The 19,360-nt window shown below is 42.1% G+C and overlaps 2 protein-coding genes across 2 annotated transcripts in view; one reads left to right on the forward strand and one right to left on the reverse strand.

Moving 5' to 3' along the window:
• CBL (Cbl proto-oncogene, E3 ubiquitin protein ligase) overlaps window positions 1-17,325 on the reverse strand; it is a 152,706-nt gene extending 135,381 nt beyond the window's left edge. The window contains exon 1 of the mRNA XM_006895624.1: window positions 17,134-17,325. Within this exon, the coding sequence (XP_006895686.1) occupies window positions 17,134-17,325 (192 nt within the window). The remainder of the gene's footprint in view (window positions 1-17,133) is intronic.
• CCDC153 (coiled-coil domain containing 153) overlaps window positions 17,324-19,360 on the forward strand; it is a 38,169-nt gene continuing 36,132 nt past the window's right edge. Inside the window, exons 1-2 of the mRNA XM_006895640.1 lie at window positions 17,324-17,337; window positions 17,527-17,756. Coding sequence (XP_006895702.1) covers window positions 17,324-17,337; window positions 17,527-17,756 — 244 coding nt within the window. The remainder of the gene's footprint in view (window positions 17,338-17,526; window positions 17,757-19,360) is intronic.

Consider the following 19,360-nt stretch of genomic DNA (forward strand, 5'->3'; position numbering starts at 1 on the left):
AACAACAACAACAACAACAACCATCATTTTTGGATGCGTGTTCTAATTAAGGTACAACTCCAAATTAGGGAAGGATACCTGGTGATACAATTTGGTGCTCAGCTAATGCAAAGACTGGCAGTTGGAAATCACTTAGAGGCTCCAGCACTACTGGAGAAAGATCTGGCAATCTGTTTCCATGAAGATGACAGTCTAGGAAAACCTATGCATCACTTTTGTCACATGAAGTCACTGTTAGTGAAATTCAGACCTAACAGCTGCATAGATTAGAGGACTGCGGTCATCTGCTCATCTAAAATCCCTCCCCATCTCCAACCTTCTTTCTGGGCTCCTCAGTAATTATGGCTTACCTAAAGAGTTTGCTAAAAAAAAAGTTTGCTGGTAGCTTATTAGTAAAGAGTTGCACTGCCAATCCATTTGGCTGCACTTGGTTTGAAACCAAGAGCTGCTCTGTGGGAGAAAAATGGGTAATCTCCCCCCATATGATTAACTGTCTCTGAAAATCTGCAGGATCCAACTCAAGAACAAAGTTTAACACAAAGCGTTCTCAGAGCCCTTATATACCCCCGGGAGAGGATGTCCACTGGTTATCTTTCATTTCCCAGCACCTGGCGGTGTGTGTTCATAAATACCAACAAGATTTTCACCTAAGTTGGTTAAGAATCTGTGGTGCTGTTGTGTACTGTCAAATTGGAACCAATCTATAGCTGACCCTCCAGTGGGTTATCAGAGGCAGTAAATCAAAGGGAGGAGACTGGCCATCCTTCTCCCATTGGGTAGCTGGTGGATTTGAACCACATGCCTTGAGGATTGTAGCACAATTTCATACCACAAGGCCACTGGAGCTCCAAGTTAAGAATTAGCTACAATATTTATATTTAAAACAATAAACTGCACAAGGATTGTCAACAAAGGGCAATGTAGCAATATATTTTTTAAAATATAATGTATGATTCTACTGATTCAGTAATTTTATTTCTAGTTTATATAACTGAAGTGGTCATTTATTTACGTAGGTGTTCACTGGCACAGACTCACTGACTACAGAGCAGGGCTGATTGTAATTCCTTTTTTTACATTTTATTTTATTAATTTTAATGAACATTTTCAGAGATTTTGCATTACACTTTTCTCCCTGCCCAGCCCTCCCCCTAGTTCACTCCTCTCTTTGAAAAGGAAAAGAAAAATTCTTTCATTGCTATACAATCCCCCCGCTCCCTGCACCGCCCCATTACACTCCACTATGCAACGTTCATTCTGGACTCTTTTGATAACCATAATACCCTATCACATATCGATTTTATATTGTTCTCTCCCTCATCTGTTTCAATGCAGTACACATAATTTATCCAGTTTCTCTGTCTTACCCCAACCCTGATATAAGTCCCATTCTACAATAGTGGCACCATGCAGTATTTGTCCTTTTGTGACTGAGATATTTCACTCAGCATAATGTCCTCCAGGGTCACCCATTTTGAAGAATACTGCATGAGTTTACGTGTTTTTTTCAATGCAGTATAGTATTCCATTGTGTGAATATACCACAGCTTCTCTATCCATTTCTTTGTTGATGGGCATTTGGGTTGTTTCCAACTCCTTGCTATTGTGAACAAAGCTACGATAAACATGGGTATGTATATATCTGCTTGGATGTCGGTTATGGTCTCTTTAGGGTATATTCTCAGTATTGGAAATGCTGGTCAAATGGTATCTCTATTTGCAACTTTTTGAGAAAGCGCCCTACCACTTTCCATAGTGGTTGTTGCACCCTTTTACACTTCCACCAACAGTGAAGAAGGGTTCCAGTTTCTCCACAACCTCGCCAGCATTTGTTGCTTGCTGTTCTGTTACATTTTGCTCTTCTGGCTGGAGTGAGATATGATATCTCATAGTTGTTTTGTCTGGTTGTAATTTTTACAGAACTCACCCACCAGCTTTTCCATGGTGCCAGTGAGTAGATTCAAACTACTAATCTGTCAGTTATCAGTCACATGCACACCATTTGCAGCCCTCTGGGACTTTGCAGTTTTATAAACTATGATGTCACTGCAGCACTAGTATTTCTAGTATTAAAAATTGTTGTTGGTGGTGAGCTCTGGTGGCCTAGTGGCAAGAAGGTGTTCTGCAATCCCAGAGGTGCACGGTTCAAATCCACCAGATGCTCTGCTGGAGGAGGAACAATCTCCTCCTGTACCATTCAGATCTGATTTGACGGTACACACACACACACGAAATAATAAAATAAAAAATTTTTTAAAATTGTTATTGTTATTGTTGTTAGGTGCTGTTGAGTACAATTTATAGGGACCTTATCAATATGAGTTTATTCAGTAAACTGGTATATACTATACAATTCTCCAGAAGTAAAAATTCTGTACACTTGCCCAAGCAGGGCAGAGGTTAAGAGGAGGTCAACAGGGTTAAGAGAAGGCCGGCTACCCTGGGAGACTGTGAGGCCCTGCAGTGGAGTCTGAGTAATGCCTGTCTAAAGGCAGGGCATGGCTAAAAAAATGCTGAGAGTCATCCTGATTGGAAGTCTTGACTAAGAACTGTTTCCTGAGATGTTCCTGTTATCTTCAAGTTGAATGCTGACCCCGAGTTTGTAGCCTGTTATTTCCCTTTTACAACATATAATCCTGAGTATGCTCTGTATGTTCTGTATGGCCACTACAACGATTATTTAACCAAGCAGAAAGTACCATAAGAAGTTAAGGGAGTGGGGAACAGTTAAAGTCAGAAAAAAGCAAATAACCAACTTTGAGACTTTGAGAATAGATGTATGCTTCTGACCTCCACTTTCTGGGAATCAGAGAAATTTGCTTTGTTGATTCTTTCCCCTTCCCTGTGATAAATTTACGTAGGTTCAGATGCTACCAGTTTATAAATTACAATCCTTTCTTCTATTCCTTTTAAAAAAGCCCTACCCTAAACCCACTGCCATCAAGTTGATTCCATCAATTCGGACTCAAAGTAACCCTCCTTTGGGTTTCTGAAGCTGTAAATCTTACAGGCGGAGAATGTCCATCTTTCTCCCACGAAGCAGGTGGTGGGTTAGAACCACTGCCCTTTTTGATTAAGCAGTGTAATAAAACACACCTACTCCAATTAGAGTTTACAGTCTACATTCTAACAAGGGAACTCTGGTACCACAGTCCACAGCTTGTTCCACTGCTAACACACAGTCTGTGAGTGTTTGGCAGTTAGAACCCCTCAGCAGCTTCACAGGATGAAAATGGCCAGTGTCTTCCCACTTCACTTGCCAGTCTCAGAAACAGGACAGAGTGCCATCATGAGTCAGAACCAACTCAGAGGCTCTGGGGGAGTGAGTGAGCAACATTCTAAGTAACATCAACAGATGAAATGCATTCATGGTAAAGCCTGAAAAGCACTGGTTTATATTCATTTTCCTGACAATGTCTGAACATATGTTCAAAATGCAAATAAAAAACAAAAATACTAGTCTGTGACTTGGGACAGGTCACTTAATCACTCTGAATCTCAGTTTATTTCTTACTTATAAAACTCATTATTTTAAGACCTTTTGCCTTATCAGCTGATGTGAAATAAAAAATTAACATGTAGTTTTCAGTCCAAATGCACAAATGCTAAAAAGTCAAGTTGATAAATTGTTCAAGAGTAATCCTGTCTACTTAATCTTTTCAGAGGTACTTCTAGGAGACTAATAAAGGATGGAAGAATGGATCCCAAACTACAGGCAGGAGTTACTTTAGGGAAGGATATCTGTTTGAGGGTAATGAGAAAGAAAAGCAACTTTTATGTTTTGTTTTGTTCTGTTGTCAGGTACACTGAATTGATTATGACTACAGTAACTCTATGAAGACTAAATCTGAACCCTGTGCCAGCTTCATCATTCCAGATATACTTGAGCCTATTTTTACAGTTACTATGTTGATCCATCATGTTGAGGGTCTTCCTCTCATTCGCTGACCCTCCACCTTGTCAAGCATGATATCCTTTTCCAAGGACTGGCCCCACCTGACAACATGCCCAAAGTTCGTGAGACAAAGCTTCACAATCTTTGCCTCTAAGTAGCACTCTAGTTGCACTTCCTCCAAGACCAATCCATGGAATATTCGGTACTCTTCCCCAACACAATTAAAAGGCATTAATTCCTTATAAAACTACACACACACACACACACACACACACACACACACACACTCTTCACTTACCGACGTGGCTAGATTCCAAAGATCAGATCATTATATGTCACCAATGTTAAACAAGAGTTGAAGGCTACATTCTGACTTCAGTCATTATGTCTGTACTGATCATCTACTGCCCTTCACATTCCCCTGGTGTGTTTCAGGATGTATGTTTTGGAATGCCTCCCTTTTCCACCATGCCTTCCCCACCACTGCAGAGTTCACTGAGGTGTGGAAGGTTAAATGTTACCTATCTCCTTCCACCAACTGCTCTGAGCTAGGACCCTACTCATCCTCCATATGTCCTGCCCTAGCATAGCCCTCTCTTCCCTCTCTACCCACTTCTCTGGTAAATTTAGGCCCTCACCCAACCTCCTATTATCTACTTGCAACTTCAAATGTTCCTACTATCACCCCACACCCTCTGTGGCTAGACAGAGACACTGAAGATGAATAGAGAAGGTGTCCTGTGAGCAATCAGCCATTAACCCTGATATAGTCCTTTCATCACTGGAGACCTGCAGGGGACACCCTGAGCCTACCCATGGCCTTGACCATCAGAGGCATTGCTTGAGGACTTCTTTCAAGATTTGCATAAACGTTAAACGTCAGATAACAAGATAGTAAGTGAGGAGTGGGTGGATTTGTTCTGTATGTTTTATGATTCATAAATTGTATTTTTGTTTTTCTGAGGTAGAGTGCTTTACTTATGTGCTGCTACTTATAGAGGCTCTAAGAAAAGAAGGAAGAAAATTAGAAAGTATCTACGAGCTAGCCTCATTTTAATACTTTCTCTGTGGCAAATCTTAGTTCAAAAGAGAAGGCAGCAGAAAGTGATTGTGAAAAGGTGTCCAGACCAAGGTCCCAATAAAAAAGACTTATGGTCCATTTCAAAGCTACAGGGAAAGGAAACTCAGAGTCAGTGCATCTTATAAGAGAAAGCACTCGGAGACACTGCTTCTTCTCCCCAGTTCTTGCATCCCACTGGACATACATGGCAATGCCATCATTGTCACAACTTTCCCCCTACTTTTGGAAGCTGTTTTAAGAAGGAACATTGTGGGATAGAGCTGAGGCTGGCTTCCAGTATTCCTGGTTGACTACTCCCACCTATATCCTTCCAGCACAAAATGTGCTAAACATAACATTAAACGTTTTGCTTGTTAAACTCCTCCAACCCCAACAAACCTAATGTAAATCAGAATTAGCATCTTCACTGAAAAATGTGTTTCAATCTTAGGCTCAGCTGTCAAACTATTATTTTTTTTCTTCCTTAAATGCTCTAAGTTAATCTTTGCTGCTGTTGTTGTTACATGCTGTCAAATCAACTGCAACACACAGTGAATTTATGAACAACAGATCTGAACCTGTCCCCATCTTATGCCATCCTATTTCTGATACTCATGAGCCCTCAGCTACAGTCACTATGTCAATCCATCTTGTTGAAGGTTCTCCTCTCCTAAACTGACCCTCTACCTTTGCAAGCATGATGTCCTTCTCCAAGGACTGGCCACTCCAAACAATATGTCCAAAATATGTAAGACAAAGCTTTACCATCCTTGCCTCCAAGAATCACTCTGGCTGTGCTCTCTCCAGGAGAGATGTCTGTTCTTTTGACAATCCATGGGATATTCAGAACTCTTCTCCAACACCATAACTCAAAGGTATCAATTCTTCTATTATCGTCACTCACTGCCTGATTTTCAGATGTATAGGGAAATGGTTTTACAAAGTGCTACTATAGGTTTGACTATAACATGAACTCTGCTTAATTGCAAGTGTTAGGAACAAGAGATTAAACCAACTGATGGCCATTTTTACTTTGTTAAGTGTTTGCACTTCATTCCGCAAACATTTATAGATTAGGCACAGAAGTAAAAGTTAATGCAAATCCTTAGTCCTGAGGTGCACTAGTAATAGAAACAGGCAAATGCGTAAATAAATAAAAATACAAAGTGTTGCCTTACTGCTGATGTCTATGTGCCACTGAGTTGATTCAGACTCACAGTGACCCCACAGGACTGAACAGAGCTGCCCCTCACTGCTTCTCAGCCCATAATCTTTATGAATTGAGCTCACCAGGCATTTTCTCTCACAGAACCACTGGTGGATCTGAGCTACCAATCTTCTGGTTAACAGTCAAGTCCTTAAGCATTTTTTCACCAAACCAACTGCCAGTGAGTAAATTCTGATTTACAGTGACTATATTAAACACAAAACTGCCCCACAGGGTTTCTCCCCCCCCCCCCCCGGGTTTCTATAGCTGAAATCTTTATAGAAATAGATTGTCACATCTTTAACCATGGAGCAGGAGTAGGATTCAAAACGCCAATTTTTTTTGGTTAGCAGCTGAATACTTAATCACTGTGCCACCAGGACTCCTCACTGTAACACCAAGGCTCCTAAATACATCATGGTTGAACATTGTATCATTACAACCAGGGAGCTCTGGTGGCCTCCTGGGTAAAGAGTTTTGCTACCAACCCAAAGGCAGATTCAAATCCACCATCTGATCAGCTGGAAAAAGATGGTCAATCTCCTCCCAAAACTGTACAATTTACAGTTTCTGAAAACCTGCTGCATCAGGATCAGCTAAGAGTTGGATTCAACTCAATTGCAATGAGAGGTGGTTATTTTATCAGCACAACCAATTAATAACAAAGGGAAGAGGATGTTTCATTAACAGTACTAAGTAAAATACCATTCAAAACAACCTACGTTGCTCAAGCATGGGAATGATGGGAAGGGGAGAATGAGGAATGCTGTCACGTACCTGCCTGGTACTTTTTTCCTTTCGTAATTTTACTTATTGTTGAGAATATATACAGCAAACACACATCAATTCAACAATTTCTACATGTCCTGTTCAGTGACAGTGATTACATTCTGTGAGTTATATAACCATTCTTACCTTCTTTTTCTCAGCTGTTCTTTCCCCATTAACATAAATACACTGCTCTCTAGGGTCTCTATCTTTCAAACAGTTGTTCGCAATTTGAACTCATATAGTTCCTAAAAGAACCTAAATCTCAAGGCAGATTTTTTTTTTACTAGCAACATTAAAACTCCTACTTTGGGTGCTGAATGTTTCCTTCTTTCCAATAAAGACTAGCCACTGCTTTGGCTCCTTCTCCCATAAAAAACAGTAACAAAAACAACTCATACTTTGGGCATGTTATTTTATCATGAGACCCAGTCCCTGAAGAAAGACATGATAAAGCATAGAGTTAGGGAAGAGAAAGATTTTAAACAAAATGAACTGACACGGTGGTTGCAACAATGGGCCTAGACATAGCAGAGGTTGTGAGGATGACTCAGATCAGGCAGTGTTTCATTCCATTGTACATAGGGTCACTATGTGTCAGAGCCCACCATATGGAACTTACCAATAACAAAGCTAAACTTTAGTTACTCAATTTATTTAATACTTCAGAGAATTTTTTACTCTAAGGTTGAAAGAGTATCATAAGACAATAGTTTCAAGGGTTCATCAAACCGTCACAGCTCCAGGAAGTCCAAAGTTCATGAAAATTTGAAAATCTACTCTTTTTATCCCTCTTTTGATCAGGACCCTTCTATGGTAAAATTATTCAGTAACAGAAGCTTGGCACCATCCTGTTCTTCTGGTCTAAAGGCAAAGGAGATGGCTGTTCAAGAACCACACACTATCCAGCTTCTTCCTATTCTGTATTCTCTACTACTTTGTTGCTCCAGGTGACCACAGGCCAATCATGGCCACCTACAAGCTTTTAAGAGTATAGGTATGTGGCACTTTCTCAAAAAGTTGCAAATAGAAATACCATTTGACCCAGCAATTCCACTACTGGGAATATACCCCAAAGAGACCATAACTGACACCCAAGCAGATATATGCACACCCATGGTTATCACGGCTTTGTTCACAATAGCAAGGAGTTGGAAATAACCTAAATGCCCATGAACAAAGGAATGGATAGAGAAGCTGTCATATATTCATACAATGGAATACTACGCTGCACTGAAAAACAAGGAACTCGTAAGATTATTCAAAATGGGTGACTCTAGAGGACACTATGCTGAGGGAAATATCTCAGTCACAAACACAGTTCAAAAAATACTGTGTAGTGCCACTGTTGTAAAACAGGACTGACACTGGGGTTGGGGGGGGAGACTGAGAAAGATGAGATAAATAATGTACACTGCATTGAAACAGATGAGGGAGTAAACTGTTTAAAAGGGATATGTGACTAGGTATTATAATCATGACAGGAGTCCAGAAGGAAGGCTGCATAGTGGAATGGACCTGGGGGGAGGGATTGTACAACAATGTGGGAAATTTTACTTTTCAAAGAGAAGAGTGTACTGAGGAGGAGGGGTGAGCAGGGAGAAAAGTACAACAATGAATGAATGGAAATCCAAAGTCTCTGTAAATTTTCATTAAAACAAGTAAAAAAAATTTTTTTTAAAAAAAAGAATAATATAGGTACTACACTCCAAATTAGGTAGTAAAATAGAACCCTGATCTCTGTAGCCTAGTGGCAAGGAGCTGCACTTAACGACCAAAAGGCACGCAGTTCGAATCCACCAGCTGAGAAAGATGAGCTATCTCCTCCCGTGTGATCTTCTGAAAACCCACTGGAGGGCCAATGGTGCATAACTAGAAGAAGAAGGAGGCAGTAGCAAGGTGAACCTCCACCCCCTTACTAGAAAGTATGGCCCAATTCCCTACCCATAGTTCTCTTGGGGTGGAGGTTAGAGCCCTAATATTGTATATAAAGGAATGCTCCTGGAAACTCAATGCTTCTTTGCTTAGGACACTGATCTAACCTTATCCAGCTGCTCCAACAGCGAACAAATGACAGTCTGCAGGCCCTGGCCCATGGTTCATGTGCATAGGTCTACACCATCCACACTTGTGTGAGCCATTTCCCCGACAGTTTTTGAGGTTCTGTGAAACCTTCCAGCAAATTACAGACACAAAGACATACAAATGAGTGAGAGATCTGAAGGGAGGAGGAGTAACTGCTGTCAGAGACAATTATGGTATAGCAGTTTGGACATTTAGAACACTGTTAAAAAAAAAAAACACTGTTAACTCTTACTTTATAGGAACTATGTATATATATGCATGTTGTTTGTGTGGAGAGGTGTTATGTGCCGTCAAATGGGAAGCGACATACAGCTGACCTTCCAGTGGGTTTTCAGAGACTATAAATCACACAAAAAGAAACTGCCCATCTCTCTCCTAAAGAGCAACTGGTGGATTTGAACTGCTTGCCTTTGGATTGGCACAGTAACTCCTTTCCACTAGGCCATCAGTTGTTATTCTGTCTACTTAGAGCTGACTCATAGCTGACTCTCTAGCAGTTTTTCCGATTCAGTAAACTGCACAGGTGACTGTCCATCTTTTTCCCACATAACTGCTGGGGAATTCACACTGTATGCCTTGGGGCTGGCAGCAAAGATCCTTACCACTAGGCTATCAGAGCTCCCCATTATAGAAACCAGTCTTGTATTGTTGTTAAGTGCTATCTATAGCTCATAGAGATCTTATGAACAACAGATCTGAACACTGTCCTATCCTGTGCCATCCTTACAATCTATGACAAACTCTAGTCAATTGTTGCAATCACTGTGTCAGTCCACCTGGTTGAGGGTCTTCTCCTTCACTGTTCCTCCACCTTCCCAAGTATGATGTCCCTCCTGGGAACATGCCCAAAGTATGTGAGACAAAGATTTACCATTTTTGTCTCCAAGGAGCATTCTGCCTTCACCTGTTTGAAGATATCCCATGGCAGTCCATGGGATTTTCAGCATTCTAACAGCACAGTTCAAAGGCATCAATTCTTCTGTCATCCTTACTCACTTTCCAGTTCTCAGATACACAGTGAATGAGTGAAAAGACCATAACCTAAACCAGGCACACAACAGTCCTCAAACTGACAACACTGCTCCTCAATAATATGGCGAGGTCCCTGACTACAGACTTTCCCAGTGTAATACGTCTCCTGATCTCCTGAATGCTAATACCAAGTGTACTGACTGTAGAGCCAAGTAAAATGAAGTTACTGACAATTTCAATCTTTTCTCTATGTATCATAATGTTGCCTATGGGTCCCGTGATGAGGATTTTTATTTTCTTGACACTAAGATGCTGTCCATATTGAATTATCTGTGTAGTCACTTTCTGAATAAATGAGCTGCATTCATCAGAATTCTAATACATACATTAAGTTAACCATCAAGACACTAAACTAAGCCGTAACTCAATTCAACTCACTGCTATTCAGCCAAAGGTAACTCCAGCATATTTCCAAGACTTTAAATCACATGGTAGGAGACTGTCCGTCTTTTCCCCTCTGAGCTGATGGAGTCAAACCCACAGCAGCTTGGAGCGTGGGTTACCAGTGCAGTCCTCTACAACTACGTAAGCTCAGCTCCCCAGCTAAACCTTGCTGTTGGTGTTATGTGTCCTGAAGACTGAAGACACAGCTAAGGCTCCAAGGGATTTTCAGAGACTACAAATCAAACAAGAGGAAATAGCCCAGCTTTCTCCTGAGGAGCAGCTGGTGGATTCAAACAGCTGGCCTTTGGTTCAGCTTCACAACTCCTTAGCATTCAGTCACCAGAGTTCCCCAACTAAGCCTTAGGAGCTCCATGATTCTGGATTCTAAGAAGGTAGTGTATAGAAGAAATAACTGGGTCTTCACCCAAAACAAACCCATTCTTATCCATTGATTCTGATTCACAGTAACCCTACAGAATAGAGTAGAACTGGCCCAGAGGGTTTCCAAGGCTGTCAAGCTTCACGGCAGCAGCCTGGCACACCTTTCTCCCTCAGATCATGTGGCAGAGGTTAGAACCACAGAGCTCACAGTTATCAGCTTCACCACAAGGACTCCTAACTTAGCCTTAAAGCATTACTGCTGGTGACAGGCAAACTCACAGCTAGTCCTCCAGCGAGTTTCTAAGGCTGTAAATCACAAGGTAGAAGATAGCACATCTTTTCCCCTCTGAGCTGATGGATTCAAACCACCAGAGATGTGACTTTTGGGTTAACAACACAATTCCCTAACATTATACAAACAGAGTTCCTCAACTAAGCCTAAGAGCTAGGTAATTCTGGATTCCAGGTTAGGCTTCACAATTAACTAAGTTACTTAACCTCCTGAGAAGGAAAAAAAAGTATCTTCATACATGAATCAAGAATGATAGCAAGATCTGGAAGGCAGGTGAGCATAATTCAATGAGGATTAATTCTACAAAACATAATGAATGCAAATGACTGTATGAAACACAATGTGAATGAAGAATAGTGTGAAACACAATTACACAAACTTTGTCAATAAATCAATATAAAATAAAATTTTTAAAAAGAATGATAGCAAGAAAAGATTACTGTAACAAAGACTGAAGAGGGGAAAAAGGAAAAAGATTGACTCCAACTCTCTATTCCTTTTCCCTTCAATTATTCCTTTGAGGCTCACAAAGCAATTTAGCAATTACTTACAAAGCATCTCCTATTTCCTAAGTCTCTATGACTGGACACTGACAGAGAACAGCAGGTTATATTGCTGCCTACATGGAATTAACAACCTTAGCAGGTTAAAATAAGCTATAAGAGAAATATGTCTCATCTTCAGATCAAATATCACTATAAAGTTATTTACCTTTTGGAATGTAAGAAGTGGAAAAAAGGAGTGAGGGGAAAATGAAGGAAGCAGGGAGAGAGAAGGGTATATTCAAATAAATATACTGATTCATGAACTCTGTTACATATATCGTTCTTAAAAAATACAGGATATTATCCCAAATGCTTTTATTTGGAGGAGGGAGCAGAACAAGAAAGGAAATAATCCTCTTCTGTACATGTTTTTTTAAAAACTAAAAAAAATGCAAATAAATGTTCAAATGTACTCTAAAGGGAAGCAGAGCATACTTCCTCCTAATGAGAAGCTCTCTTTCAGAGGGGGATATGATGGCCCACAGCCTGCTTTTGTACTTCTCCAAGCTAAGAATGTGTTCTAAATTCTAAACAAGTTGAATTCAAAAAACAAAGGACTAAGTAATGATCCAGGAAGTATCAAAAGAAGATGCAAAGAGCATACAATCACCATAATGAAAGAATTGGAGGATAGGGAACCATTTCAGGAAATAGCATATCATATGATCAAGAGTCCATGGTGATAGAGGAAAAAATTCAAGCTGCTCTAAAGGCATCAGCAAAAAATAAAGACCCAGGAATTGACAGAATATCAACTGACATAGTCCAACAAATAGCTCCACCCAAGAGGTGCTAACCAGGCTGTGTCAAGAAACTTGGCCAACTGACTGGAAGAGATTCACATTTATTACTATTCAAAAAAAATAAAAGTTATCTAACAGAACGTGGAAAGCATTGAGAAACATCATTAATATCACATGCAAAGAAAACATTGCTAAAGATTAATCAGAAATGGCTAGTGCAGTTCATCAACGGAGAACTGACAGAAATTTAAGCTGGGTTTAGAAGAGGCCATGACACCAAGGACTATCATTGCTAATGTCAGATGGATCTTGGCAGAAAGCAAAGACTATCAGAGGGATGTTTATCTGTGTTTTAATAACAATGCAAAGGCATCTGACTGTGTAGATCACAAATTATGACTAAAATTGAGAAGAACGGGAACCTCAGAACACTTAATTATACTCATACAACATCTATATATAGCCTCTCTCCTTTGTATTGCCTTTCAAGGAGGAAGGTCTGTCCCTTTGGGGATGTAACATCCTAATAAATCCACCTTTACTATTTTACACTCATTTCTGCCTTCTCGTCTTTTTCTTCTCATCCCTGTTGTTGTCATAGACGACTCATTGTTTCTCCAAGTCCATAGAGTTTCCTGAGGCAAGCCATTTCAGAAGTGGATGCCACTCCTGTTTCTAAGCTTGTTTTATTCAGGGAGCTCCACCAAACACTGTCCACCACGGGTAACCATTATCACATTTGACACATCAGTGTCACAGTGTTTAACATCACAGCAACCATGCGTTACCTCTGTACAGCAAATGGACAGACCAGTGCTATACCACTTAGAAGAATGTTTGACCAAAAACAATTAAAACCAGGCCTGAGGGTTGCAGATTAAAATCACCCACCTTTGACTTGGTAGCATAACTTTCTATCTGCCAGGCCCACAGAGCTCTATCTATGTTGGTGTTGTCATTGTTAAGTGCTGTTGAGTCATAGCGACCTAAATAAAATCGGAGAATTTTTCACCCCTGTATTCTAATAAAAAGCTTCTGCCTATACTAAAACAAAACAAAAATTCCTATACCCAGACCAAGAGGCTGTCATATGAACAGAACAAGAGAACACTACATGGTTTAAAATCAAGAAAGGTGTGCATCCGTTCTGTATCCTTTCTCCATACCTATTAAATCTGTATCCTGAACAAATCATTTGAAAAGCTGGACTTTATGAAGGATCAGAGGAAGAATCATCAACAACCTGTGACACAACCTTGCTTGCTGAAAGTGTGGAGGACTTAAAGCACTTGCTGCAGAAGACCAAGGCCTACAGCCTTCAATATGGATTGCATCTCTACTAGGTCAATAGGTAACATTATGACAGATGGAGAAGAGATTGAAGTTGCCAATGAATTCATCTTGCTTGTATCCAGAATTAGCATCCTTGGTACCAATATTCAGGAAATCAAAAGACAAGTCACCTTGGTAAAATCTGCAAAGACCTCTCCAGAGTACTAAAGAGCAATAATGTCAGCTTACAGACGAAGGTGCCATGGTCTCCCCTATTGCTTGTTATGCATCTGAAAGTCAGATAATAACTAAAAATAATAGAAAACTAGATGCTTTTGAGTTGTGGTGTTGGAGAAGAGTACTGAATGCTCCATGAACTGCCAGAAGAATAAACAGGTCTGTTTTGGAGAAAGTACAATTAGGTGTCCTTGGAGGCAAGGATGGTGAAACTTTGTCTCACATACATTAGACATGTTGTTGAGAACGGTAGTCATTGGAGAAAAGAACCTAGGAAAAATGGAGTGTCAATGTAGAAGAGCTAGACACTCAACAGGATGGATCAACACAATGACTCTAGCAATGGGCTCAAGTGCATTGTAGATGGTGAGGATGGCACAGGATAGGGTAGGCTTCAGATCTGTTGTTCACAGGGTTGCTATGCATTGTACTCAACTTGACAGTACATAACGAGTATGAGGTTTACACAGGTATGAGTTTTTAAAACATTCAGCTACACGTTCATACCCCACCAGTCCTTTGGTGAGAGCAAGGAATAGTAGTATATATAGTATATAGTACTTCTATAAAGACTGGAGGCCTTGGAAACCCCACTGGGGCAGTTCAGAAACCCTCTGGCCTGTTCACAAACACTATGGGGCAGTTTCTACTCTGTCCTGTAGGGTTGCAATGAGTCAGAATTGATCAGACAGTAGGGGAGCTGGTTTTTGGTTTATGTGGTCTACAAAGCCCAAAGCCTAAAATACTTATCTGTCCCTTTACAGAAAAAAATTTTCCATCTCCTGTACTACTTCAAAAAACCTCACGACTCACCAAACTGAGACATAAAGTTTTTCACTAAATACCTCTGAACTTCTAAATTTATGTTTCAGGCAACTTTTATATCTTCTTTCACCACTCTCTCTCTCTCTTCCTTGACCAGTTGTCTCTTTCCTTACTAGCCACTTCCTTCATAGAGAAGTACTTCTGCAAATACTTATCACAATATCCTGAGGCAAAAAAGCCTAGAGGATGATTATAACTAACTTACGTTTAACACTCTATTCTAATACAAGTTCTTGTTTAAAAAATAAACTGAAGTCCCACAATGGATAACTAAACTAGTAAACTGAGCCTAAGCTATTCATGAGTTATGTCAACTTCTCTATCTGTACACATACAACTCTGGGGCTGCAATGACCATTTCCAGTGCTAAGCCAATAAATCAACATGCTACTGTTGATGTGTACTGTCAAGTCAAAACCAACAGACAGCTGACCCTCCAATGGGTTTTCAGAGGCAATTAATCATACAACTGCCCACCCTTCTCCAACGGAACAGCTAGTGGATTCAAATCATGCGCCTTCAGGACTGCAGCATAGCTTCTTCCCACTAGAACACCACAGCTCCCTAAAATCAACAACAGACTGTAATAATATTCACCTATACGCAACAAACAAATGTTAGGCCCAAAATCATTAAGTCCCTGACTGTAACACTAAATTTCTCATCACTTAAGTCATACCACATGAAATCAAGAACGTTTGGTGACATAATTAAAACTTTTGGGGAAGGGGGGAGAGAATATTTGATGCTCAAAACATCAAGAATAGAGAATGCACTCAAATAGCATTACAGAATCATTCTGGAAAGTAGAATGAACCTACTGGACTAAAACTCTAAAAAGAACAACTAAGTTTTCATCTCAGCTCAGCCAGTAACAAGTGATATTAGGCACAGACAGTAGTAAGATCTAAGACAAGCAGTACAGATAAATAAAACCCCTCCTTCACACAACAAAAGGAGAATGCTAGAATCCACATTCCTTTAACTACCAAAACCTTTGCACTTTGGCTCAAGGCTTCTTAATTCTTCCCAACTAATTAAACACTGGGGGGGGGGGGGGATAAAAATCCAATGCACATACTTCATAAAGAGATGAACGATGAGTTATGACAGAATGGGGGACCTTATTTGGTTACCTGGTCCAAGAGTACCATCTGTAACATACCCTTTCGTTAAACAGACAGGAGTCTGACAAAAAGTTTTCTAAGGAGGGAGCTTATTCGTCTATATGATCTTGACACACTGCATCTGTATCTCTGATACAGATAATTAGAATTGTAATTTTTCTCCTATTCCAAGGGAACCTTTTCAGTCCCCGCAATAAAAGGGGCTCTGATGGACTGGTGGTAAGGAGCTGCACTGCCAACCAAAGGCCCCCAGTTCGAATCCACCCACTGCTCCGAAGGAGAAGGATGGACAATCTCCTCTAATGTGATTTACTGTCTCTGAAAACCCTCTGGAGGGCCAGCTACAAGCAGCTTCCGACTCAGTGGTACACAGCAACAGTAAACGGTCAGGCCCATCGAATTCAGAACCCAGCTAAAATGAGAGTGTGTATTCACTAAAATATGAGTGTGCGTGTGTGTGTGTACAGGAAGGACGTTATGGAAGAAGAATCTGCTGCTTAGCAGGCTCAGTCAATCCATCTTTCAGAAGATAATGGTTCTAACCAGAATTTGTGGTTTAATCAGTGCATATCTGAACACTAGTAATGGACCACATCCAATGTTTCAGGGAATAAAAACACTTATGCCGCGTTAAATGTGAAGTTCCCTCCTTGCCCCATTTAAACACCTTACAACATATCTCAGTGTTAGACCTTAACGAAAACAAAACAACAAACACAGTAACAGCAAGCCACCAAGCCTCTGGTTCACCCAGAGCAGTCAGCCTGCAGTTTGTCCTGCTCCCAGGTCTCAATCAGAATACATAAATATAATTCCTAGCCAGATCGAGCCAACCACCAGCCGGGCCGGTAAATCGAACACTCTCCCTTCCCCTCCTTCGTATCTCTCGGGGCCAATTCTGTGACCCACATCCCAGTACGCAAAGCCAGTGCTCAGAACCCCAAACTCTGCACCCCCTCATTATACTTCCGCCCCAGTGGCTTCCTAGTTAACCTTCACCCCAGCCCCCACCTCAGCTTTGTCTCGCCATCCCAGCACACACTTCTACGTTCCCCCAATGCCAACCACAGGCCTTCCCCCATCTACGACTCCCACCTTCCCAGCCTCGTCCCCACCTCTACGTCCTCCCACCCCTCAGGGCCCGTCACCCCAGTTCCTAGCCTCCCCAGCCTCGCGTGACCCGTCCCCTCCCCCAGCTTCCTCTGTCCCTTCCTTCCCCTCCCTCCAACCCCTCCGCCCACGCCCACCCCTGCGCCCTCGGGTCCTCCCAGGCCTTTCACCTTGTCCATGAGCTTCCAGCACTTCTCCACCATCTTCTTGTCCACGGTCCCCGGCGGATGGGGGCTGAGGTGGTGGTGGTGGTGGTGCGGCTGGAATGCGTCCTTCATGAGCCCGATCAGGCCACCCGAGCCCGAGCCCCCGGAGCCACCACCGCCCCCGGCCCCAGAGCTCTTTTTCACGTTGCCGGCCATGGCCCAGAGAAGGTGAGGGGCCTCGCCGGGTGCGCCGGCTCCGCTTGGCTGCAAGCGAGGGAAAGAAGGGCGTGAAGGAGGGGCCTCTCTCCGCCGCCGCCGCGGCCGCCGGCTATCGGGCGGAGGGAGGAGGAACGGCCGCGGGGAGGGCCAGTGGGCGGTGCCGGGCGGCGCGCGTCCACGCCAGGCGCGCTCCTTCAGGACGCGAGCCCGAGGGCGGGAGGCGCGCACCCGAGGGACGGACGGGCGAGGGGGCAGGAAGCGGCGTCGGCAGACACACTTAGCTGGGGCGGCTGCCCGCACCGACCCCCCAACCGGAGTACACACGGCTCCCGGAAAGCCTGGGCAAAGTTTCTGCGCCCGCGCCCCGCCCCACCGGGCGGTCGAGGAGGGCAGGGGCGGGGCCGAGCGGAACCCTAGCTTGAGGCCCGGTGCGGCACTGCGCCCTCTGCTGGACGAAGTGAAAAGTAGAGGGTGGTGTCTAACGTGGAGTCTGCGCACTAGCGAGAAGTCGAGACTTCCATGTTAGTTGAGGGCTCTAAGTTTGTGCTTTTTGAGTGGGTCCTTTGAATGTTTAAATGAAGGTGGCTGAAAGGATCTTGACGTCCAGGATTGGCCCCATGGTTGACTAATAAGGAAACTGAAATTGAAGATATTTGCTTCTTTACCTTCTGGCAGAAAGGAGAGGGAAAAGGGAAGTTGATTCTCCATTCCAGATGTTGTAAACTTTGCATCAAGGTGAGGCCATTGACCGAATGTGACAGTTGCATATTGTTAGATTCCAGTCTGAGTAGATTGCAGAAAAGCTTGAACTACTCAAGCTGTGATCTTTTATTCCAGTCTCTTGACCTTTTGAAAACAAAGCACTTCCCTTTCCACCCGCACCACCACCCAGCTCCTGAGCCCTGGGTTCATTTTCTGGTAATTAAATATCTATTTTAATTATCCATGCTCAGCATCAACACCAGCCCTTGCTCAGCTCAAGCTCTTGCTCACAGTGTAAGATCACTATAGCCTGAAATATAGTTCCCAGACACTGCCACTTCTCTATTAATTCCATTGGAATAACTAAAAAAAAAAGGAACTTCTCATCCAAAGAAGGAAGTCCCCTGCCCAAATGTGTCCATTCTGAACCTCACCTTGGGCTTGCTAACCCAGTTGTGTCAATAAATTTTCAGTTCCTTCTTAGATCCCCTCCTAGTACTTTTGACAACGCCTTTGACTGATTACGGAATTTAAGGGTTTATATGGTGCTCCTTTTTAGGACTCTTAAAGGCCTAGAGTCGCTGTGACAGAACAAAACTGCCACATAGGGTTTCCAAGGCTGTAAATCTTTAAGGAAGCAGACGAAGCCAACTTCCTCATCTTTCTCCCACAGAGCAACTAGTGGATTTGAAGCACTGACCTTTCCATTCTAGCAGCCCAATCCTACTGCATCACCAAGTATTCTTTATAGAGCAGAAAAACGTTTCTGGATTCAAAAACCCTTCAACCAGCTATCCTGATTTTGCCACTCAGTTGCTTTTCTCTGAGATTGATTTTGGAGTTGACATCATTTCCTACCAGTAGAATTTCTTTTTATCAGTTTCTGCCTAGAAAGAAAACCAAATCTTGTCTTGGAACAAGTGCAGCCAGCATGCTCCTTGAAAGCAATGATGATCAGACATACTTTGGACACGTTATCTGAAAGGGTCAGTCCTTGGGGAAAGAAATCATGCTGGGAAAAATAGAGGCTCAACAGAGAAGATGAAGACCCGCAGGAGGTGGGTTGACAAGATAACAATAGAATGGTGCAGGATCAGGCAGTCTCCTTCAGTTCTACGGAAGTTCACTATGATTTGAAACCTACTCAATGGCACTTAGCAATAACAACACTTCAAAAGACTTAGTTCCTTTGTGAAAAGCAATGTAGTCAAACTTTGTAAATAAATCAGTATAAAAAAATTTTTTTAAAAAAAGACTTGGTTGGACAATGATTAAGGATGACAGAATTTTTTTTTCTTCTAATTATATTTTATTAATTTTCATAAACATT

This window comes from Elephantulus edwardii, unplaced genomic scaffold (assembly GCF_000299155.1).
Source record: "Elephantulus edwardii isolate Elephantulus edwardi_28Jun2011 unplaced genomic scaffold, EleEdw1.0 scaffold00171, whole genome shotgun sequence".
In the NCBI taxonomy this organism is placed as follows: Eukaryota; Metazoa; Chordata; class Mammalia; order Macroscelidea; family Macroscelididae; genus Elephantulus; species Elephantulus edwardii.